We start from the raw sequence: 21267 nt of genomic DNA, 5'->3' as shown, positions 1-21267 counted from the left end.
GTCAATCCCTTCATCCTTGGTCCAATGTCTTCTGGGACAGCAGAGGGTGGATTTTGCCTGATATTAGCCAAGGCCCAGGCCAGCACACTGGGGGGATTTGCGAGGGTAAACCTCTTGCTTTGATGTCTCCTCGAATATCCCAGCTTGACACAGTAAAAACAAGGGCTAGCAGGAAATTGAGTGGACTGATCCAAAAGAGATGCCCCTTCTGACCTTGCTATCAGCAAACACAGGGAAAGTAATTAAACAAGGGTAAAAAAACAGAGAAACAGAGTGTAAAAATGTTGTGTTAGTTCACCAATTCAGCGTTTCAAAAACAGGAGTGTGTTTAGTGCTGGAAGTGATCCATATCCACAATATATGTATGGGATTATCAGTGCAAAAGCAGCTGTAAGAAGAAGACATGGAGATTTGTGTGTTTAAAAGCTCTATCAGCCTCCTAAAGGTGCAATGACTCAATCTATTATTTCTCAAAAACCACACACACCCTCTCTGAGAGGGATTCGAGTAAATAGCTCACATGAGATGGGAACTCGCTTCGTCCCAAATGATCTTTGCAATTAATTGTGCGGTCTTGTTTTTCAGAGCGCTGTAATAAGCTCCCCTTATTAGAAAAAAAGCAACGGTGGGAACATGGCTGCCGGACACCTGGGTAATTGGAGGAGGCTGTCGTCTCAGGCGAGGCGGCGGCAGAGTGTATGGCTGTCAGCGTGATGTGTCAGACTCGGCGCAGCCATAAAAGTGACAAAGGTAATTGTCGTCTCGCATCTCCACGCTCAAAGAAACTCCCGAGACCTCTGAAAAGCTTTTTCTCCTCCATTCTTTTTCCTCAGAACTTCTCTCATTGATATTAAAAGGCCTGAGGGAGACATTTGGGTGGCACAGCGAGAGAAAAGCACTAAAACTGATGTTGACGTTACACTGTCTCCTGCATGCTGGCTGCTATAATACGAGTGACTCAGAATGAAGTCAGGAAGAATTAGCATGCTATCGCATCGACTCATGAGAGCAATGACACAGGAAGTGATCAGAGATTTGCAGAAGCAATGAAGCGCATGAAGAGCGCTGTCCGTGAGCCAGAGCTAGCAACTCATAAGGCACTTTAATTCCCAATGCAGAAACCCAAGAGTGGGTCTCAGCACAGCACTCCACTTGATATTACATAGGTAAGATATTACAAATCTACCTTCAAGCAGATATAAAGTGCATTTGAGCAGAATCAGATTTTAATCTGATGAAGAGGCAATCATAGAGAGCGCTTTGAGTTCATGCGATGGCGGCGTGTATGATTTATCGGCCTGGAAACGAAATCAATGGCTTCTTTTGGATCTGCATCGTCAGTCGGTGATAAAGTGGAGCAGCGGGTAAGTTAATACTCCGGCATTGACTTGGGACACAAACACTGGGGCCATGAACATTTTTTACAGTCCAGTCCTGAGGATGGAGGGCTAACTGGCTGCTGTGAAGGAACACTCTTGCAGGTCAGGGCGACTTGACAAGGTTTGATTAATCACCGTGGGAAACCTGGTCGAGAACAGGAGTGACTAATGACCCGTGTATGGCTGTTGATTTAATCAATCAAGAAAAGGCTCTAACCTTGCCAATGCTTGGGTGAAACACAGCCCCACACACACACACACACACACACACACACACACACTCACTTATTTGAACCAGCGGGAGCAGTCGTTCAAATATTTTGTGTGATATGGAGCGCTCGACTGCAGCCGGAGAAGTTCAATTAAAGGTTTTTTTTTGACAGATTACCACAGAAAGAACACTTCGCCCCGTTTCCTGAACATCATATAAGTGATTAAAAGTACCATACATCCAGAAACGCCCTGAGATGGTACGAGGAATCATTACTATATAGTAAGACAGGATGAAGAAGAAGAAGAAAAATAAAAGATTTGTGATTTAAGCTTCTTTTCAACCTCTTCACAAAGTGTTTCGCGGCTCCACATCTGTATTGAAGATAAGATTATGGCATTTTCTCAGTAGGCTATTAGCACTTCAGATATAAAAAAAAAGGGGGAGGGCTGCGAGGCATTTTCTACCATTATCAACTTCGCTGCAGTGAAAATGAGAACTAAATGCAATCCTGGAGGCGTGCGTTTATGCCTATACTGTCACAATATACAATACATTAAATGATGAAATGCAGAGAAGCCCAAACTGTTTTATGATGATAATGTTGAGACCAACAATGCATTATTTAGTACGTTAACTGCTGAGATTTGGGGCTTTTAAAATCTCATCTTCCGTCTCCTGCTGCGTTTTGAAAACTTCACATTTGAAGTAGCTCAAACATTTACAACAGCACGACCGCGTAGAGCCGGCCCTCACGCTGAAAGCAGAAGAAAAAACTACTATTATTTTGTTGTTTGATACATTAACCGGGGTAGAGCGAAGTATTCAGATACCTCACTTGAGTAAAAGTATGGAAGTATAATCAGGAAAATGCACAGAAATTGAAGTATTTAAAGTCCTCAGTGCAGAAACATATCCTCTGTGACTGTTATAATAGGGAGCTCATTTTACACAAGACTGCAACTAATGATGGATTAATCTGCTGATTGTTTTCTCCATTAACTGATTATTTGGTTCGTAGAAATTCTTAAAATGTGAGAGATGTCCACCACAATTAGCCCAAAGTGTCCACCCAACAGTCCACACCTCAAAAGAATTACAAATGCAATGATTAAAGGAAGTACAAGGAAAAGTAGGAAATCTGTGTGAAGCTGAAACTGGGGAAATTTTCTGCATGCAAATGACTAACAAGAAAATCAGCTGATTGATTAACCAACTAATGTTTCAGCTGTACTTGTAAAACCGCTGGGTGCTTTAATTCAAGAGAAAAATATTCTATTAGCTCTTAGATTTTACATGAAAAAAGGCATTTCATTAAAAATCCAGTGATTAAGCTGGGAAATAAACGCCGTGACATAAAAAGTGGAGTTTCAGTGTGTATTATTTTGTCGTGGAGTAGAAGTAGAAAGTAGATGAGTAAATGTACTCAGTTCCACTCCTCCACTGATCCTGACTTCTGACTGTCTCTGTTTGATGTTCCTTCACGTAGTTTCGTTAGTCACTCTGTTAATGTGCACATTACACATGGTTTGACTCTGGAGGCAGTGTCACATTACTGCACCTGCTTCGTCAACACTTTAAACAGGTTAGCTCAATTAAATCCAGACTGAAGTAATATAATCCAATTAAGACTTCCATTACTTCCATTACTCTTCCCACTACATATTTCAGGCATGTACCGAATGTGATTGGTTTTCCTCTGCACCAATAAGATGCTGCCTGCAGTCATATTACATTCAAGTTATTGAGCAAATAATTGGATCTCATTGCATCAGCTGTTACATAACATATAACATAATGCTGAGTGTTTCCGCAGCGAAGATTTACACTAAATTGAAACAATCCGGAAAACAGATATTAGATAGATTAGAACAGATAATGATTAGTTGTTAAGTCTGATGACTTGATTCTGTCCAGTTGTCCCAGTAAACGATGAAATGATGTGGCAGTGAGCCGGCATCCACACACATCATCACTTCAATCATCTACGCTACGGTGAAAACGTGTCTGAGCTCACACGTGATCCAGATGTTTTATAACAATATCAAATGGGAAAATTTCACAGAATAACAGTATTCTGTGTTCTGCGACAGCTTGTGACGCTACGGTGACTTCCTGTTTCCATAGCTAACTGCTTTTAGTTAGATTACTGGCTAAAAAACATTTCTTTACTTTTAATAATGCAAACCTGATTTACCTCATCACCAGTTGTTACTAAGAACTTAGAAAGGACTTACAGCTGTTGTAACCGTCTCCTGGAGAAACTGTGTCACTGTAAGCCATTAAACATTTAAAATGGTTCTTCATGTCAACGTGAATGTGTGACATGCATCTTTTTGTCTTACTTGCGCCAGACATCTGTCAACAGGCGAACACTAATGCAAGAGTGCAGGTGGGACATCACTCGACTGCACATGTGCAGGTGAAGTCAATATGCAGAGAGAGCATCTGATGTACAAACATACACTTCCACAGAGGATGTGCTGTTTGTTTGCTGTACGAAGAAACCCAGCATAACAAGTGGAAGCAGATATCTTGGCAAAGATCTGAAAAGCTGCACCGGGAACACTGGTTATATACAATGACACTGCTTATTATCCCCAGAGGCTTGTGCATGATTTGCTGCTGGAGTCCAGGCTTGAGGCAACAAATGCGTGCAGTCAATAAAAACCCCGGCGGAGAGTAGGTTTTATATTTTATTCCAAAACCTTCAAAATAAGTTTCAAGTTCAAGAAAGTAGAATAAGCTTAGACACAATGCAAAGCATCATATACAGACGGATAAAATACATTTTATATATTGCAGACAAGCCATGGTGGGTCTTACATATGTACAGTATGTATGTAAACTTTTATGTACAATCTTTTTTACATATACAAAAAGCCTTGTTTCTATTTTTCTTTGTATATATTTATATATATATATATATATTTATATATATAGAGATTTTTCATATACTCCCCACTAGCATTTGTACTACAATAATGAAAAAGAAAAACATTTACATATATGTCAATCCATTTTTTCTTTTTATATTACAAATGTATTTTCATAAAAATATATCTCTGTACAAAAAAAGTTTTTTATTCGTTAACACTTCCCCTCTATAGTTTCTCTCTGTAGTTACACTCAGTCTGCTCGCGTCCACGTTTGTCCATTTCTTTACAGGTAACCCTTTTGGTGTACAGCAAGACAGCGACACTGAATCTTTGTCTTTGACTGTTTTGTTGTTTTGTTGAGGCGTTTGAGGGCCGCGTCAATCGCGCCGAGGCAGGCGCCACTGGCTGTCGTGACTTTTAGTCTAGAGATCTACCGGGCTGGCATGAAATAATGTTTGGAAGAGGTTAAAAAAAAAAAAGAAAAGAAAAGAAAAGAAAACATGGGACCTTGTAATAACTTTGCTGCCATGACAAACATACACGACTATAAAGTCTGTGGTAATAAAAAGCAGCTCTCTGTAAATATTTTGCTATATTATACTCTAGATTAATCGGACATTCTGTTTTTATCCTAAGGATGACACATTTTGGTAACACGTTTTTCATTACTGCAGACACACAGAGGAGCAGTTGTGGGATTACAGATATTGAACACAGTATAGATAGATAAAGTCTGATGCACTCAGTGAAATGAAATACATTCAGTAGTTTTTCCAGTAACAACTCCACCGATCTGATCCCAAATCATGGCACTAACAGTCCATTCTTACCTCCATTTACAGAATAAAATCCATCTGAGCTCCAAAGCTTTGCAGAATACATCTCCTTTTCCCTCTCCCCCATGCTTGAGTCCAGCAGACACACTGAAATGGGCTGAATAGTGAAGGCAAATCGTATGGGATGGGCCTGAAAGACACAGCAGCAGAGTGTGGCTTTGCCGTAGCCGCCAATGCGCGGTGACAATAAAGGACGGGAGATTACAAATGATGGCTGACGCAGAGCACGTCACGCAGCATGACTGATGGATCGCTCGGTTTTTCAACACATGTGCACGGCGGCCTGTGCTGAAGAGTGAGGGCTCTAGCTGCAGAAAGAAATTGGGAAGCTTTTGGTGTAGTCTCTGACTGCGAGAAAATTCAGTGAACTCAATGGGAACCCAAAGAACATAGCTGTGGTGTGCTTCATTATAGAAGAGATGGTGAGCAGGAGAGGACTCAGAGCTGTGTCTGCCTGATAACGGAAATGAAACTGGGATGAACAGAGTTTCTGTCTTAAAATATGCAAAGAGAACCAGGAAGTAGCCAGCTGCTATCAAGAAAGACTCTCTTCAGACTCTTATAATATGGCTCCATCCAGAACTCACTGATCTTCATTTTCAGAGAATGGTACTGCACTTTCTTTGAGAACTTTCTGGACTAACCCAGATCGCTTAAAAAGAAAATATTTCTATAGATGTAGAGCCTATTAAGTGAAAACTCCCATTTCTGCAAAAATTACCAGCATGAATTTTTGAAAATTGCTCCCCATTAAAAACTTTCCTAACTAGTGGAACTAAATGAAGCAACATTGAGAACTGATCTAATCTGTTCATCTTAATTTCGCTTAAGTCTGGTTTGGTTGAATGTGGATAACTTTCTTTGGTTGAAAAGGTTTCATGTTTTAAACTCTCAAAAACACACACAACACAGTCAAACATGCAGACAGGGCACATGACATCCACGAATCCTCGCACACCGAAATACAGTACTAATGAGCTCACGGCTCATTTAGGAGGGGCACAAAAATGAATGTTTCTCTGACATGATCCTAACAAGCTCAGTTTTTTTTTTTTTTTCTTTGTTTCTTGCATCAAAAAACAAATATGCAAAGGGCTCCCAGTTTCTTCAGCAGGTGTGTGTCTTTGTGTTTGGGTCACACAGGCTGACTGAAAACCAGAAAGACCTCTAATTTCATATCTGAAACACAAAAAGAACATAATCCCCCCCCCAATCTAAGTGAAGAACTGATGAGGTTTGCTGTCCTGAACACAAACATAGAGCCACTCAAGCTGGTTCATCATATCATGGGGTTGTACCAAGGCACTATAATGAACGTAAAGTGCTTATTGGAGACTAGAGGAGGTTAAAAAAACATGGAAAAGGTATGAGTCTGGCCCTTTAAAAGCATTTCTGAATTTCTTGAGACTGAGCCCTTGTGTGTAAAAACAATCATAGTTGTGTGAGCTTATGCTTCTTTATTACGTTTGTCCGAATCTACAGTCTAAATCTAGTCAAATAGAATCGCTTTCATCTAGGGAGTCGGGACATTATGTCCTAACTCACTTGTTAATCACATTTGTTTGTTTAATGCTCAACGCAGCTTAATAACGTATTGTAATGTGTGTTAAACGTTGCCGTGGGAGGAATGAATGGAGGGGAAAGACCACTTCAATGCGGCCTTAACGGAACCTTCCTGGAATGTAATGAAGCTGTCGACTCGCCTGGAATATCTGGAGCAATTTTCAGAATAAAAATAAATGAAATGCACAATGCAACAGGCGCACGAAACTATGAGAACTGAGTACCAATGTCTCCAAGATAATGGGAGTGCAACTGCTCCTCTCCCCGTGAAATCTCCAGAGTAATTCAATCGTTTCCCTTTCCATCAATTCACGACCAGAGCAGGCAAGGGGCAATATTCTATCTGTACTGTCTAGATAAGCGAGAGCTTTAAAAGTAATAAAACTGTAAAAGCAATTACTGACCCACAGCGAAACTGATTGAAGGAACAATACAGTGATTGGTTTCAAAGGCTGAGATTTCTGAGGGAAATTATGTACTGTAGGTGATTTTAAAGACTTCATTAAAAAAACCTGCTGTATGGAGGTTGACTTCGCCTGTGAGAGCCACTTTGCTGCCTTTATATACATATCATGTATATGCTAATTTACCAAAACAAATCCATGCAAGTCATATTTTCCTCCTTATTTCTCAGACTAAAAAGAAGGATGCCAGAGCGTACACAGTGAATCAAAGAAGTATGGATGTTTTCGACTGCTTTTTTCCGGAGTCAAACGTTACGTAATTGAGGATCTGTCCCGTCAGTGATAATGGTGAGATGAATTCGGGATCCAACGCGGGTTCGACGGTGAAGCAAGGCTAAATTAAAGCAAATTGCATGTAATGGCTCAATTTGCAGCAGGGAAATTTGAGCACTATTCACCCCACTCATCTTCCACGGGACGCACAGGTATGGGGATGGTAAGTGGTAAATAGCAGGGAGCAGGGTGTTTGAAATCCGTCCCTCGGCTCTGCTGCTCACATACGTTTTACACACACATGTTAAAGGTCACAAAAGCATTAATGTTTGCAATTCTCTCTTCTCCTCAGGCATGCCATGAACCGGGGGGGGGGGTCCTGCTGTCATCTCTGATGATAGTTCCCTCCGTGTCGCACTTTCAAAACAATACTTTCTGTATATCACTTCTCAGCTGGCGCAGATTTGAGGAGGATTAGAGGCATAAACACGTCTTTTCTGTATCTTATTTATCATTTCCAATTTAATGCATGGGAGTAATCAGTATGCCGGCACCTCCCCTGCTGTCACGGCTCTGAGGAAGCCTTCTGCGAAGTTTTTCACGACAAAGGAAGACAACACAAAGCAACACTGCTGGTTTTCAAAAGGATGGAGCTGTCAGGAGTTAACTTGGAGGAAAAGACCTGAATGTAATCCGGGGGAGCAGATCACTGACTCATCCATTCTTCAGACCGAAACGCCTTCAGTTGAACATTTTGAGGGAGTTCAAACATGACCACACTTTGATCTTTGTTTTCCTAAGGCCAAGACTTGGGAGCTCATACTGCATCTTGATCTCAGGGAAAATACAAGACGTACCACCTTAAAGCTGCGAAGGTGGATCTGGGATTAACGAGAAAGTCAAAAGCAGAGAATCTGCCATCAGACCTGCAGTCTTTTCCACACTTGTTGTCGTGTAACTTAACGCCACAGCTGCTGTTCAGTGGTGGAAATGAAGGAGAAAAAAAATGGAGATGTGGTCCCAAGGTGTTCATATATCCATGGAAATAAAGTGTATCGCAGTTGCCTTCCCTGCCTCAAAACTAAGAGCGACAGTGGCAGGAAGGTCGTAACTGATGCTTATGTGGAGCAAATCTGGGAGTACTGCCTCTGCTCAAACATTTCTATTCAGGTGCATCGGTTAGAGAGCTGGATCTGGATATCCACGCTTTCTTTTCAGTCTCTCCCAGACACAAAATGCAAAGTGACTGCACCTGAATCACTAAAAACAAAGATGAAAGTTGGAACTAGATCGTGCCCTCAGTTGTAGTTTTCTCAGTGGATCTATATGTTGTCAGCGTTTGTTTTGTTTTACCGGTGTCCAGAGCATCCCGATCCTCGCATTTCCTTTAACATAAAACACAACAAACATGGAGAAATGCTTGCAAATTAGCTGTCACATGGGCGAAAAACAGACAGGAGATATTTTGGGTAGACTGCAGATGCAACCACCACGCACATGCACACTGCCTCTCTCACTCACAGATACACAGAAATTCTCTCTACACCCTCACTAAGTGCTTTTTTTCAGCAGCCCGAGCTTCCTTTTAACCCCTGCTCTGGACACAGCTGCCTCAGCAAGCAGAAATTCATCCCTGCTTTAAAAAAAAAAAAAGAAAGGAAGAAAGAAAGAAAAAAAGGACTGCAACATGCTCAAAAAGTAATGATAGAATGTGTGTCCAACATGGGCCTCAAAACTCACTGAATTTTTAATTCATCCCCAGCCAGAGACTCAGGGCCTCCGATGAAACCTTTCAACAGTCTCAGGAGCAGACGGTTGGGGAAAAACAGAGTTCCCAATTACTCATCACAGAAAGCAAGCAGCGTATAAAAAGAGAGAGAGGGAGACAGAGAGAGAGAGAGAGTGAGAGGGGGGAAAAAAAGCAAATGAAAAACAGAGAGAAGAGTGAATCGAAACAGTCCAGACCGTCTCTCTCTCTGACTCACGCAGGCCAACGCGGGGCTGTCCACCACACAGTTCACTTCACAGAGATCTCCGTAAGCTACAGGTCAATTTTCTTGACCTTAAAGTTGAGAATTCCCTTTGGGTTTAGGCGGAGGGCGGTGAGAAAAGTCATCACAGCTTTGCTCTCAGCATCACTCGACCTGCGGTTTCAGGTGGAAGCGTTTCCTCGAAAGATGGGAAAAATGACCAAGAAACCATGTAAAGTTGCAAAAAGCATTTTGTTGTTGGCGTTTGTTACAGTCGTTGTCTTCACATGGTTTCTTTTTTTCTTTGTTTTTTTTTTTTTTCTCCTCTCCTGCGGGTGAGAGCCGTTGCCACTTGAGATTTTTCTTGAATGTATTTCAGCGGATAAAATAATCTTTGTCTTGCCCTCTGCTCAAGGAAGTATAGATGTCCTCTGTCGGCAGGAAGGCGAAGATGTGGTGCACCTCTTGTCCCCTAACTGAATAAAGGATGAATGCGTGGGCGTAAGGGGCGATGAGTGTGGAGGGTAAAGGATGAGAGAAGGACGAGGAAAAGAGGAAAACAGAAAAGCAGGGCAAAAGAAAGAAGAGTAAAGGGGAATAAACAAAGGGAAGGTAAGCAATAATGAAAGAATGGGTGGAAAGATGAGGGGAATCACAGGAAAAAGAGAAGATAAGTGCATTTATGTAATATTCTTATCAGTGTTCGAATAAAAAATACATACTCTCTCTTTTTCAATAAAGTATAAACAAACCGAAGGAAATTCATTAATATGAGAGATACAGATCAAAGGAAGCGCAGCAGAAAAAAAAATCCAATCACAGATTTTTCTATCCTCAGAAAATTCTAGAGGGACGGCGTAAAAGGTTTAGTTTGGAGCTGGATGCTGAGAATCTGTGTCTTGTTGCTTCAGCAGTTTTGGTGCCTTGGATGTGTGATTAGCTCGAGCTAGCCGTGAGCTGATAACTTCATCTTCTTTCACAGAGCGCCTGCTTTCGGATTCTTACCTCTGGAGGAAGCGGTTGCTATACAGCTGTGCACACTGTGCTGACTGTGAACTCTGTCTCGTTGGCCATGATGTCGGTGGGCTGGATGTTGCGGTCGTACATCGGGTTCTCGAATGTGGCTCGTCCGTTAGTGTTCTCGTGGCCCACGTAACCATTGAAGGGGACTTTGGGTCTTCTTCTGAAATGAAATAAATCAATATAATAGTAAAATTTTTCGAAAAGAATATCTGAAAATATTGAACAACACAAGGCAAAATCTTGTTTTATATTTAGATTTGTCTGACCAACAGTACAAAAATAAAAAATACTGCATTTGAAATTATATAAAACAGCAAAAGCATGAGCATATAATCCCATACGAGAAGCTGGAACCAGCAAACGTTTGGTATTTTTGCTGAACAAATGACTGAAACTCATCTGAAATTCATCTGCTACCAATATTTTGCCAATGAATTTTCAATCCATCAAAAAATCAATAGACTAACTGATAAATCGACTAATTGTTTCCATATGGATTAGGCTACACTGATTTGTAGTACAGCACATTTTTTAATTGTCACATCAGCACTGTGAGAATTCCATGTGCAAATGGAGGTCGCTCGCTCGCTCGCTCACTTATTCCTCATCACTCACTCAGTCACTCACTGTATCGAGCAGCTGACTCCTTCACTGTGTCTCACTGTTATAAACCAATTAGTTTTCTAGTCGGGGAGGGGCTTTTTCTCTCTATATCACAGATGATGATTTTCTCATTTTGAGGTCAGCACATGCCTTTGCGGATTGGAAAAATCCATATCAAGTTAATGTATTTTGGAGGGTGAATGCAAATTTATCTTTCAAGAGACATCAAGCAAGATTCCTGTCTGAAAACAGCTAACTTTACAGAGGCAAATCAAACCGTGACTAACACTGCCTCCAAATGGAGCCACACTTAATGTCAGATTTGTACTGTGAATTATATCAATGGCGTGAACCTTACCTGTGTTTGTAGAGGTACAGAGCGAAGCCTGCAATGATCATAGCTATAAAAGGCACTAGGATGGCTGCCGCCACTGAGCTGCTGTTGGACGCAAAGTTGTAGCCTGGGTTTTCTCTGCTGGGATCTAAACTCTCTGGAGGAAAAAGAAATAAGACACTGAGCCCTTGCTTTGGCACCACTTCAGTACAGTATGACTTCAGCAGACATTATAGTGATAAAGGTTTAAGGGAAATAAACAGGAGAGCAGTGAAATAAAAGGAACTGTAACGGCTGAACAGGGCCGGCAGGAAGGCTCCATTTATACATAACAGGCAAGTGACTTTTTAAGTTTATTGCAATGCTTTATTTTCATTTGCCCCCCTGAGAACGTCAAATTCCATTATCCTAACAATGACTCTTAATTACTGACATCAAAGGCCGACAGCTATTAAGGCATTTCAGATTCACTCTGTAATTTATGGAGGTGTGTTTCTGCAGCAGCATCAGTGGAGGAGTGACAGCCCACCTGTTTGCTGCACAATGCCAAAAAAGCGCAAATAAAGGACAAGTGACAAACAAGAAAGAATTCAATTAGTGGGTTCTGTGGTGTTTGCCAATCAGCCCCCTGCTGCATGAGCGCGAGCACACAAACGGATGCACAAACACACTTGTGAAGGCAAGACTGCATTTGCGGTCTAATGCCACGGCCGAGTGAAAACAAAACACGAACACTTCAACAAATTGAGGGAGGATAGTTTCCAAGACGTCCAGACTCACATCCGTTTTTCCTCATACGCACTTAAACACACATACTCATGAATGTGCTGGCACCAGCCCCAGTCCTCTGTATTAATAAAGAGCTGTTTGCTCTAGCGGGGTGGTGCTGGGGGGGGGGGGGCTCTGCACCTGCTGTTCAAGCACCTCTCTCATTACAGCAGATTTTCACATCCACTTTCGCTATGTTCACACAATTTGCACCAGGCATACACACGCTTAATCTGCATTAATACCAATTCTGAACTGGTCAATTCCAAATTCCTGCTCATATCTGATGTGTTTTTGGACCTGCGCTTCTGCTCTTCAGTCTGTCCTGCAGCCAATACAGAAGCCACTCACATTCTGAGCTTTGTTTTTTAAAAAGTCCTGTGAAATCTGTCACCCTCACGAGCGTTAGCAAAAAAGAAAGCGGCAAAAGCAGAGGCACTAGCTTTATCTGCTTAACAGTGTACATGGATTAGATAAGATCTGTGTCACATATAGAATAAAAGATCTGAAGGTGGAGGGTTTAAGCTTCAACATAGCAGTTTTTCCCAGTTTCCTTCATGTATAACATCCCAAAGTGAACACAGTGTGCCACAGAGACTTAGTGAGAGGTTGAGGCTGTCAAGGCTATATGAAAAAGAGATTTTTTAATGAACCAGCATTGGTGGCTGATGGAGAGTTTATTTCTGTGAGAACACGTAGTTCCATGGAAAAACCTGACGTTGATCACGATGCACGTGATAGCATTTTTTTTCAGATTACCAACTAATGTTTTACATAGATGAATTAACATGCGTTCACACATTCTCGTCCTTTCTACCTGCATTGTAACAGTGGGTGGCAGTAGTAAACCAGTGTTGTGAACTGGCAAGAATCTAATATGAAGAACAGCAAATCCCCGTCCTTTTCCATGTGTTCTCTCAAATTCCAACGCACATCAACATAGGTAGACAGAACATTATATACTGTACATTTCTCCTCCACGTGTGCCTCATTTAGTTCACACGGAAGAGAGGGGAGTGTTTGCAGTAGCAGATGCACTGAACCACAGAGGAAATGGAGAGAAAAAATATCTCCCTCTCACACACACACACACACACACACACACACACACACACACACACACACAGACACAGACACAGACACATGCAACTGCTTGACTGCGGCAGCCGTTCAGATCCATGGAGGCAGGATGTACGGATTTACTGTATACAAATTGCAGAAATCACAGCGAGGAGGATCACATGGCTGAGATTTCTAGGTCACAAACATGAAGCTGAATATATGGGTAGCTGCAGCCTTTTGAAAAAATCATTCTATACCTATGACAGCGCCGCTGAATCTGCTGAGGGACCCGAAGAGCGACGTGCAGCAAAGAATGGAAGATCGTCACTGTATCAAAACTGGCGATATGTGGGGTGACTCGATATGGCAAAAACTCCACAGGCATCAACACATTACCCACAAACTCCCGAAGGAAAGATTTTGTCTGTCTGTGTTGTACCGTGCGTGAATGCAGTGCGTGCGTGCGTGCGGCTGTAATTTTCTGACAATAAATCATGTTTGTGAAATGTCTTCGCCTCTTTATGCCGGATACACAGCCGCATTCTCCAAAAGTGTTTTCACATTTGTAAAAGTAAGCAAGTGATAAATCCAACACAGCACATTTCATGCTGTGAAAGCAGCTTAAAAATACTACAGATACTTTAAGTGATAGAAATCCAGACAGAGAACACACATACATTCAGTCTTTCCCCCCAGACGGCTGCTGGCTCACTGTGGATTCTATAACCAAGTGGTCAGCTCACTCACCCAGTCTCTGGAGACCAAATTGGCCAAAGCCTTTTCCTCTGACAAATCCCTGGTACACAAAGGAGTTGGATGAAGAGATGTAGGACACCTGGAGAGAGAGAGCAACGGAAGACAGACACTTTATGTGTCACATCCAGGCTTTACAAAGGAGCGTATCATCAAAGTGTCAGCAGCTGGTGCACGCAGAAAATGAAATATCATGTCAAAGGAGCTGAGAGGCGCTCTTATAGCTGACATTTAATAAGACGTTTTTCTGCTCAAGAGCGCAAACATAAACACACTCAGCCACGCCGCGCACACGTGCAAGCGTGTTGCGCGAGGGGCACAACGCGCTTGTATGTAAACGCTCGTATGTGCTGTGAGGCTTGTGATACACGCGCATGGGGCCACACGCACATATACTGTGACCTGTTTTTTATAATTATATCTCGAGACTGTGTGTGTGCAGTTGAGGTGCCTGGGGTTGGTGGATAATGCGGGAGAGAGGAGTAGAAGGGGGTCTGTCGAGTCCTGATTACCAGGCAATGATTTAACTGACATTTTAATTAAAGAGAGAACTCTTGGTGGGCCCTACATTTCCCCAGAGTGACAAGGTTACTGTGTATGTGTGCTCGTGCATATTTCACAATAAATGGGTGCGTGTCTGCGTGCGTGAGTGTGGTGCAGGTATTGAACCTGACCCTGGTCTTGCACTTACATGTCCGTCGAGGGCCCAGTTGTCTATTTTGAACTTATTGACAAAGATCTCCACAGGGCCTCTGATCTGGTGGACCTGCAGCAGCAGCTGAGCTTCCTCCCTCTTATATGTGCCTACGAGGAAAAACAAAGGGTTTGCAGTTATTTTGGAGCAACAGCCACACTTGGATCAACTGAAAAGGCTTATGTGATACGGATGTGAGACGCTTATACACAAGGAATTTAAAAGCAAATTCTGATTCATCCTCCAATCGTGGCTTCTCCCTCCCTCGCCTGTCTAGCAGCTCGTCTTTGTTGACAGAAAGTCTCACTGCAGTCTTGACTGCAGCTCAAATACAAGTATAACTTCAGCAGCAATATAAGCATAGGAATTCCAGCACAAACCTGGAACCTCAAGATCATGTTCATTTATTAGTTTAGTCATACATAATTACAAATCTTTGAGCAAACACTGCATTTCCTCACGCTTGTTAACTTCAGTGGCACTTTGCTGTTGGGACTACCACAGAGGACAAATCAAGACTTTGATCATAAACCAGTTTCATTTTGCTTTGTGAGGCCACAAGTGAAAAGATGATGGAGGATGCCAAGTCACTAAAATAACAAATGAACAATAAATGTGTCTCATTCACCATATTCATATCTCTTGTATCATTTGTAATAAAGCACATGTAAACCCGACACTGGCTAAAATTTTTATGACACAGCGTTACACTTTCAGTATTAGTCCAGGTCAAAGGAAGGCAAACTACAGGTGTGAACACATTTGGTTCCATTCCTTGCTCATTTTCTTCTTTTCATGGGATTTGTTGACAATTAGACAACTACAAAACATCAAGAGACTTATCCTTTATGACACACAACAATACACCAGGTTATGAGTGCCAAGCAAAAAAAGCAAGACTGTTTATCTGAGAGCGTTGCTGTATTCAGAAAAAAAATGTTTTGTTTAAGTTGATGTGAAGATTCGTCTTGAACGATTTTGCAATAATGCAGCGTAATTAGTATATTGTGCGAACACAACAATAATCTAACAGTCTGAATCAGCGACATTCAGTGGAGAGTGTGGCGATTTGTAGCCGTAGAAACTAATTCTACCTACACTGTGATGATGATTGATAGTGGCCAGGTACAGAGGAGTGAAGTGTCCAAGACGTTACTCATGCAAATTTGTGTCTTAATGACTACGGCTGCATGGCAATTATACCACGGGAAAATAATTAAATGTCTGCTGTTCAGCACCAGCAGCAATGATCTACTCCATGCAGGGACCAACGGGTTTCTTGCTCCTTGTCCTCATTTGAATTTATCTGGCAATTGTCGGTTTGGATAAAACTCCCAAAACAACAGGTCTCTGAAATGAGAATATGGTCATACAGGGTGTGTGTGTGTGTGTGTGTGTGCATTTGTGACTTCTTGACTGTGACTTCTGGTGCACCAACCGGCCAATTTGAGTTCCACCCCGCTGTGGTCTATGAGTGTCCCGTTAACGCGGTTGCTGAAGGGTTCAAAGGCTGTGATGCTGAGCATAGCTGGTTGCTTCTTCCCCAGGTACTCATAGGAACCCCTCCAGAGAGAGTTCTTAGCAAATACACCACCAGGGACTGAAAGAGACAAAGGGTGGAGACAGAGGAAGCATGTATTTGTTAACCAAACAGTGCCATGTACCAGGTGACTTCATACTGCCAAGCTATGGTCCTTATCCACTACACAGATATAACATCTTCAGATTTCCACTGAGCAGCACAGTCATAGGAGAAACTAATATTTGAAACAAATATCGGATGAAAGACGTGTCTCACCTGGTAATTTGGAGGGTGGCTCTTGCACTGTCCCCACAGGGCTGTTACCGCTTGGGCGATTATCAGCTGAAAAAAAAAAAAAAAAACAATTTACATGTTTATCCTCTTAACAGGTACACTGCATTCCTCAGCAAGTGGAAATAACAGATCCAATTTTCTCTTTAAACACAACAGCTCTAAGGTAATTGCAGTAGGAGGATGTCACCATCAGCACTTCCTGTCTGTCTCCATGACTAACAGCCCCTGTGGTGGCCAGAGTGATGGCTGCCTGAGACAGGACTTGACTCAAACGTCGAAGAGCAGCCAGGTCGTCCCTATGGGGGCTATGGCTAAGTCGGAGACACAGTTTGGCTGCTTCAGGGGAAGCACTTTAATAATGCCTTACTGCTCACACAGGGCCTCAGGACTACACCACAGTAGTAAACATACACCCACACAGACAAACAGAGCAAGGAGGGCTTTACACGCGGCTACAAACAAAGACAGGTATACTGATGGTAGTTTATGAGCACAAACATCACCTCGGATAAATGTATACAGACACAAACAAACACACATGCACACACACTCCTACAGCCTTGTACTTTATTAGCTGCCAGTCTTTTGAGCTGCCCCTCCATCACTGCGCCCACAGGCGCTGTTAATATCCTCCATGTGCTAAGGCCAGTTCTCTTTCTTTCCTTCACTCTTAATGGCATGGTCTTAAAAATACCCATCATCCTCTATATTTCACCAACGGCTTGGCATGGAATCCATCACATGGATATCCCCCTGTAGTACATCTTGCTCTTTAACCCATTAGCATTCGTCTATCCTAGATAATTGTGTGTTGATGACTCTATTTTTTTCCTATATGTATTTGGGCCAATGCTTGGGGGTATCTTAATGGCAGTCTATTTGTCTGCTACACCTTGTTAACACTGCCTCACCATTTATAAGAGATACTTCTCCTAACCTAATCAATGGGATGCATTGGCCTAATCAGGTTTTGCACCCTTGTTAATGTTTTAAAGCTTGTGTGTCTGCATATGTGTGTGTGTTTGAGTCTCTGTGTGTGTAATTCCATGCAGTGTAATTGTGTGATGGATGGGCCATCCTGCCCTGGCATGTGCCTGAGAATAAGCAAGTGTTAACAGAGCTATTCATCAGCATTAGCAGAATTGCCCAATCTCCTAACCCGAGTCACCACAGAAGCCCAAACCGGTACTGACCCCAGTGCTTTCAATGCAGGCTGCTAATGGAAACTGCATAGTGCAAATATCATGCGCAGTGTTATAATAATTTAATACATCTGTGTGTTTTCCTGGGAAAATGAGTGGCCATGTGCACACATTCATAGTCTCATGAAGTTTGGTGTGCCACTCCAGTCTTGTAAGTAATATTGTAGAAATTTTGCATCAGCAATACAAAGAAGGGTGCATGTGTGTCCATGCCTTCGCACATGTAATACCAAGTATTCCTCCTTGGTCGCTTATGGATGTAATGTATCCATTTTTATACCTGCACAGAGAGGTGGTTTCCCCGTCCAGCTCCCATCGGACCTGCAGGTCCGGTGCTCTGATCCTCCAGCCAAGTAGAAGCCCGGCTGACATGTATAGATGAGCGTGTAGCCAAGGGATGGCAGTTCAATGGCTCGCACATCAGACTGGGCTGGCAGCTCCGGCTGGCTGCAGTGGTGGGCTGGAGAAAAGGATTAAAGAGACCAAAGAAGAAGAGGAGAGTGGGATTTTAGAGAAATGGGTTAAAGTGGGGATGAGGATATGTGCAGGGAGAGGGATCAGAGCAGCAACAGATATGAAAGACAAAAAACATGGTGGGAGAGGAAAAAGTGAAAAAGAGGGGTCATGGAAGAGTGTATAGGATATGTAGGTGTCAGATTTTTAGTGATGCAAACTTTTGCTCAAGGTTATGTTTTCCACTAAACGATGCATGTGTTTGTGCAATACAGGCGGCTGTGTAGTTACCAATGCACTCAGGCTGAAAACCACTCCAAGTGAGGTTGGGCAGACAAGTGCGAGAAATGGACCCCTGCAGTAAGTAGCCCTTTCTACAGCTGAAGAACACAGTGCTGCTGATCTGTAACAGGACACACGAGCACGTGAGGACGTGGACTGGACAAGCAGCATACATATCGTACATGAAAGCAAGCAGATTTTGCACCTAGAAGTAACAGTTTCATTGAATTAAATTGTTAAATCGTTTGTTCTTGGCCCTGTTTGTCCGAAAAGGTGATGAGCACTGATTCAAAACAAAAAAAAAAACATACATTAGCTTTCATTTCACTCTGTTTGCTGCTACTGTATTATCATTAAGTTGCAGGACAACGTAGCAGATGGCAACCTCTGTGTGGAGCTTAAACAATTTAGCAATTAATCATGTAGTGGCAGGACAGAAAAATAATCTGCAACTTTTCACATAATCTGTTGATAGTTTCAGTTTTCAAGCAAACACCAGTGAAAACATTGTCTGGTTCCAGCTTCTCAAATGACAGGATTTGCTTTTTTTCTTCTGTTTTTGGCATTTCACAGCCTAAAAGATCAACTTTAAAAAATAATAAGCACATTAATCAATAATGAAAATAATCATTACTTGCAGTCCTAGTAGTTTTTCTAAATTTGGACTTCTTGCCCATCGTGCAATGGATCATTTGTTGAGATAGGACCTTCATCCTTACATTATCGTAGTGTTTCATTGGTCTTCTGCAGTGTAACAACACACTTTACATACACTGCCCCCATGAACTTGTGTATAGTAAATAACTGCACAAATAAGCTCAAAGGAAGAACAAATTCTAAACATGCAAGGGGGAAAAGGGACTGGAGCACACTGATTGATTTCCAGCCTTTAATTGTGCAAACCGGTTTGCAAATTAATCATTGTGCAGCAGTCCGTCTGTTTCCCTCAGGAGCTTGCTGTCCTTGAACTGAGAAGCACCAGATTCAGCTGCATACTCTGAGAAGACGCACAAAAAGCCCTGTTTCAACATTATCAACATGCTTTATGGTATCAGAAGAGAGACGGCTCTGAGCTGAGAAGCGCTGTGCTTTCTCATCAACGCTGAGACAGTCTTTAACGTAACCTTGCAGTCCACATTGTGGCTGAAATGTATGGTCCAGTAATAAAGGAAGAAAACCCACATGACAGAACATAGGTTAAAAACAACCTTTCAGGCTTCATTTTTCCTGATGGTACAGCAGGTCAAAAGGTTACAGTCCAATTTTGATCAATACGTGTATTCAGTTTCCTGTGTGACAGCATATACACACCTGGTAGCCTTGACTGTTGTTCTGATTTCCAAAGAGAGGAGTGCCAGGGTCTCCACACGTAGTGTGACTGGGATCTGAAACACACAAATGAAGTACTTATATCACCTTAGAGACATTGTATGGAGAAATTACATTTTTTTCACAGCCCCCGTGTGAAATACTGATTGTCGGAGTGAAGGCTGTAGGTTACTGTATGCAGACAGACATGCACAAACAACTACATAGTCTTATTCTTCAGAATATTCACATCACTAATAGCTCTCTATTCCCTCTCTGAGCACATTATGACACAGTGACAAACCCTCCGGCCTAATCATGTCCACACACCCTGTTAATCAGTGAAACATTTTGTAAGAATGTGTTTTACAGCATCCTTTTTCTGGCAACAACAAATTCATTACATTGATCGAGTCAGAAGATAATTGCACGTCTTTGCGGTTTACAAAGAGTTGGGACAAGCAAAGAAGCTTCACTCAGCTTCACCTCTAGTCATTACAAAAGTGCCTTGATTTACCACCTTCATTTTTTTCCTGGTTCCTCAGGCTGTAGGCCAGAACGAAAAGCACCATTTCTCATTTGAATTTAGTGTTAAAAAAAAAAAAAAAAAAGGGACTTGACATTTATAAGAGGCTTCGATGGGTCTCAGAGCAGTTGTCGTACAATCTAGAATTTGGAACAAGACGCCACAGGAGGCCAGTCTGTCCAGTGAATTCAGAGCAACTAACAGGTGTTGCAGAAGAAGATGGAAAGTAATGTCAGCAGTAGCTACATTCTGTACAACACAGGTTCTATTTTTAATTGATCACATCTCACTAAATCTGTGTTTAACCTTTCCCACATTCCACGTGGCACTATATGTTCTCAGCAGATGCCAACAAAAGTATGAAGTCTGATGCTGGGACCGGTTTCATTAAAGTGTTTTTCCAAGCGCCGCTTACATGAAGGCAGCAAAAGGTGGCAGCATGTAATTTCACAAATTAGTCCCTGGTGCGGTCTTGTATTGCCAGACCTACAGTCTCTCTACATTATGTCTACACGGATAAGAAAAATTTGACTGAACCCACTGTTATTCTGAAATAGGTTAAATAAATGTTCTTAATAAATACTGAATTAATTACACTGATCTGACTGGAGAAACAGAATCAATACAGCTTGTTAGCTTGGGCAAATGGTTTTGCATGCATTATTTCTCAGTTACAAAAAGCAATCAGGACTACAAGGGAGAACATAATGCAAGGCAAGAGGAAGAGGCTTCTCTCACACTGATACTAGTGTTATAGTATTAAATGAAAGTAATGACATATAGTGCACAGTGTTTTGTGCTCTGATTACAGAACAAGGCCATAGAACATGCATCCTGTTGCCAACAACCACTACACCCTACCTGTATTTCACTGCTTGATAATCACATCAAGTACTGCATTCTAAAACATTCAGTGTGTTAGACTATA

The 21267-nt window shown here is 42.0% G+C and overlaps 1 protein-coding gene across 1 annotated transcript in view; it reads right to left on the bottom strand.

Moving 5' to 3' along the window:
* Positions 1-6374: 6374 nt before the first annotated feature.
* The window catches only part of csmd2 (CUB and Sushi multiple domains 2), a 224963-nt gene continuing 210070 nt past the window's right edge, over positions 6375-21267 (bottom strand). Inside the window, exons 63-72 of the mRNA XM_076753709.1 lie at positions 19817-19890; positions 18515-18626; positions 18051-18230; positions 16551-16616; positions 16191-16352; positions 14750-14862; positions 14053-14140; positions 11500-11632; positions 10521-10698; positions 6375-9991 (exon numbers count right to left, since the gene is read on the bottom strand). Of these exons, the coding sequence (XP_076609824.1) occupies positions 10539-10698; positions 11500-11632; positions 14053-14140; positions 14750-14862; positions 16191-16352; positions 16551-16616; positions 18051-18230; positions 18515-18626; positions 19817-19890 (1088 nt within the window). The 3' untranslated portion in view covers positions 6375-9991; positions 10521-10538. The remainder of the gene's footprint in view (positions 9992-10520; positions 10699-11499; positions 11633-14052; positions 14141-14749; positions 14863-16190; positions 16353-16550; positions 16617-18050; positions 18231-18514; positions 18627-19816; positions 19891-21267) is intronic.

This window comes from Chaetodon auriga, chromosome 17 (genome assembly GCF_051107435.1).
Source record: "Chaetodon auriga isolate fChaAug3 chromosome 17, fChaAug3.hap1, whole genome shotgun sequence".
Classification (NCBI taxonomy): domain Eukaryota; kingdom Metazoa; phylum Chordata; class Actinopteri; order Chaetodontiformes; family Chaetodontidae; genus Chaetodon; species Chaetodon auriga.
Note: the sequence above shows the minus strand (reverse complement) of the source record. Positions and strands in the feature narration are given on the sequence as shown.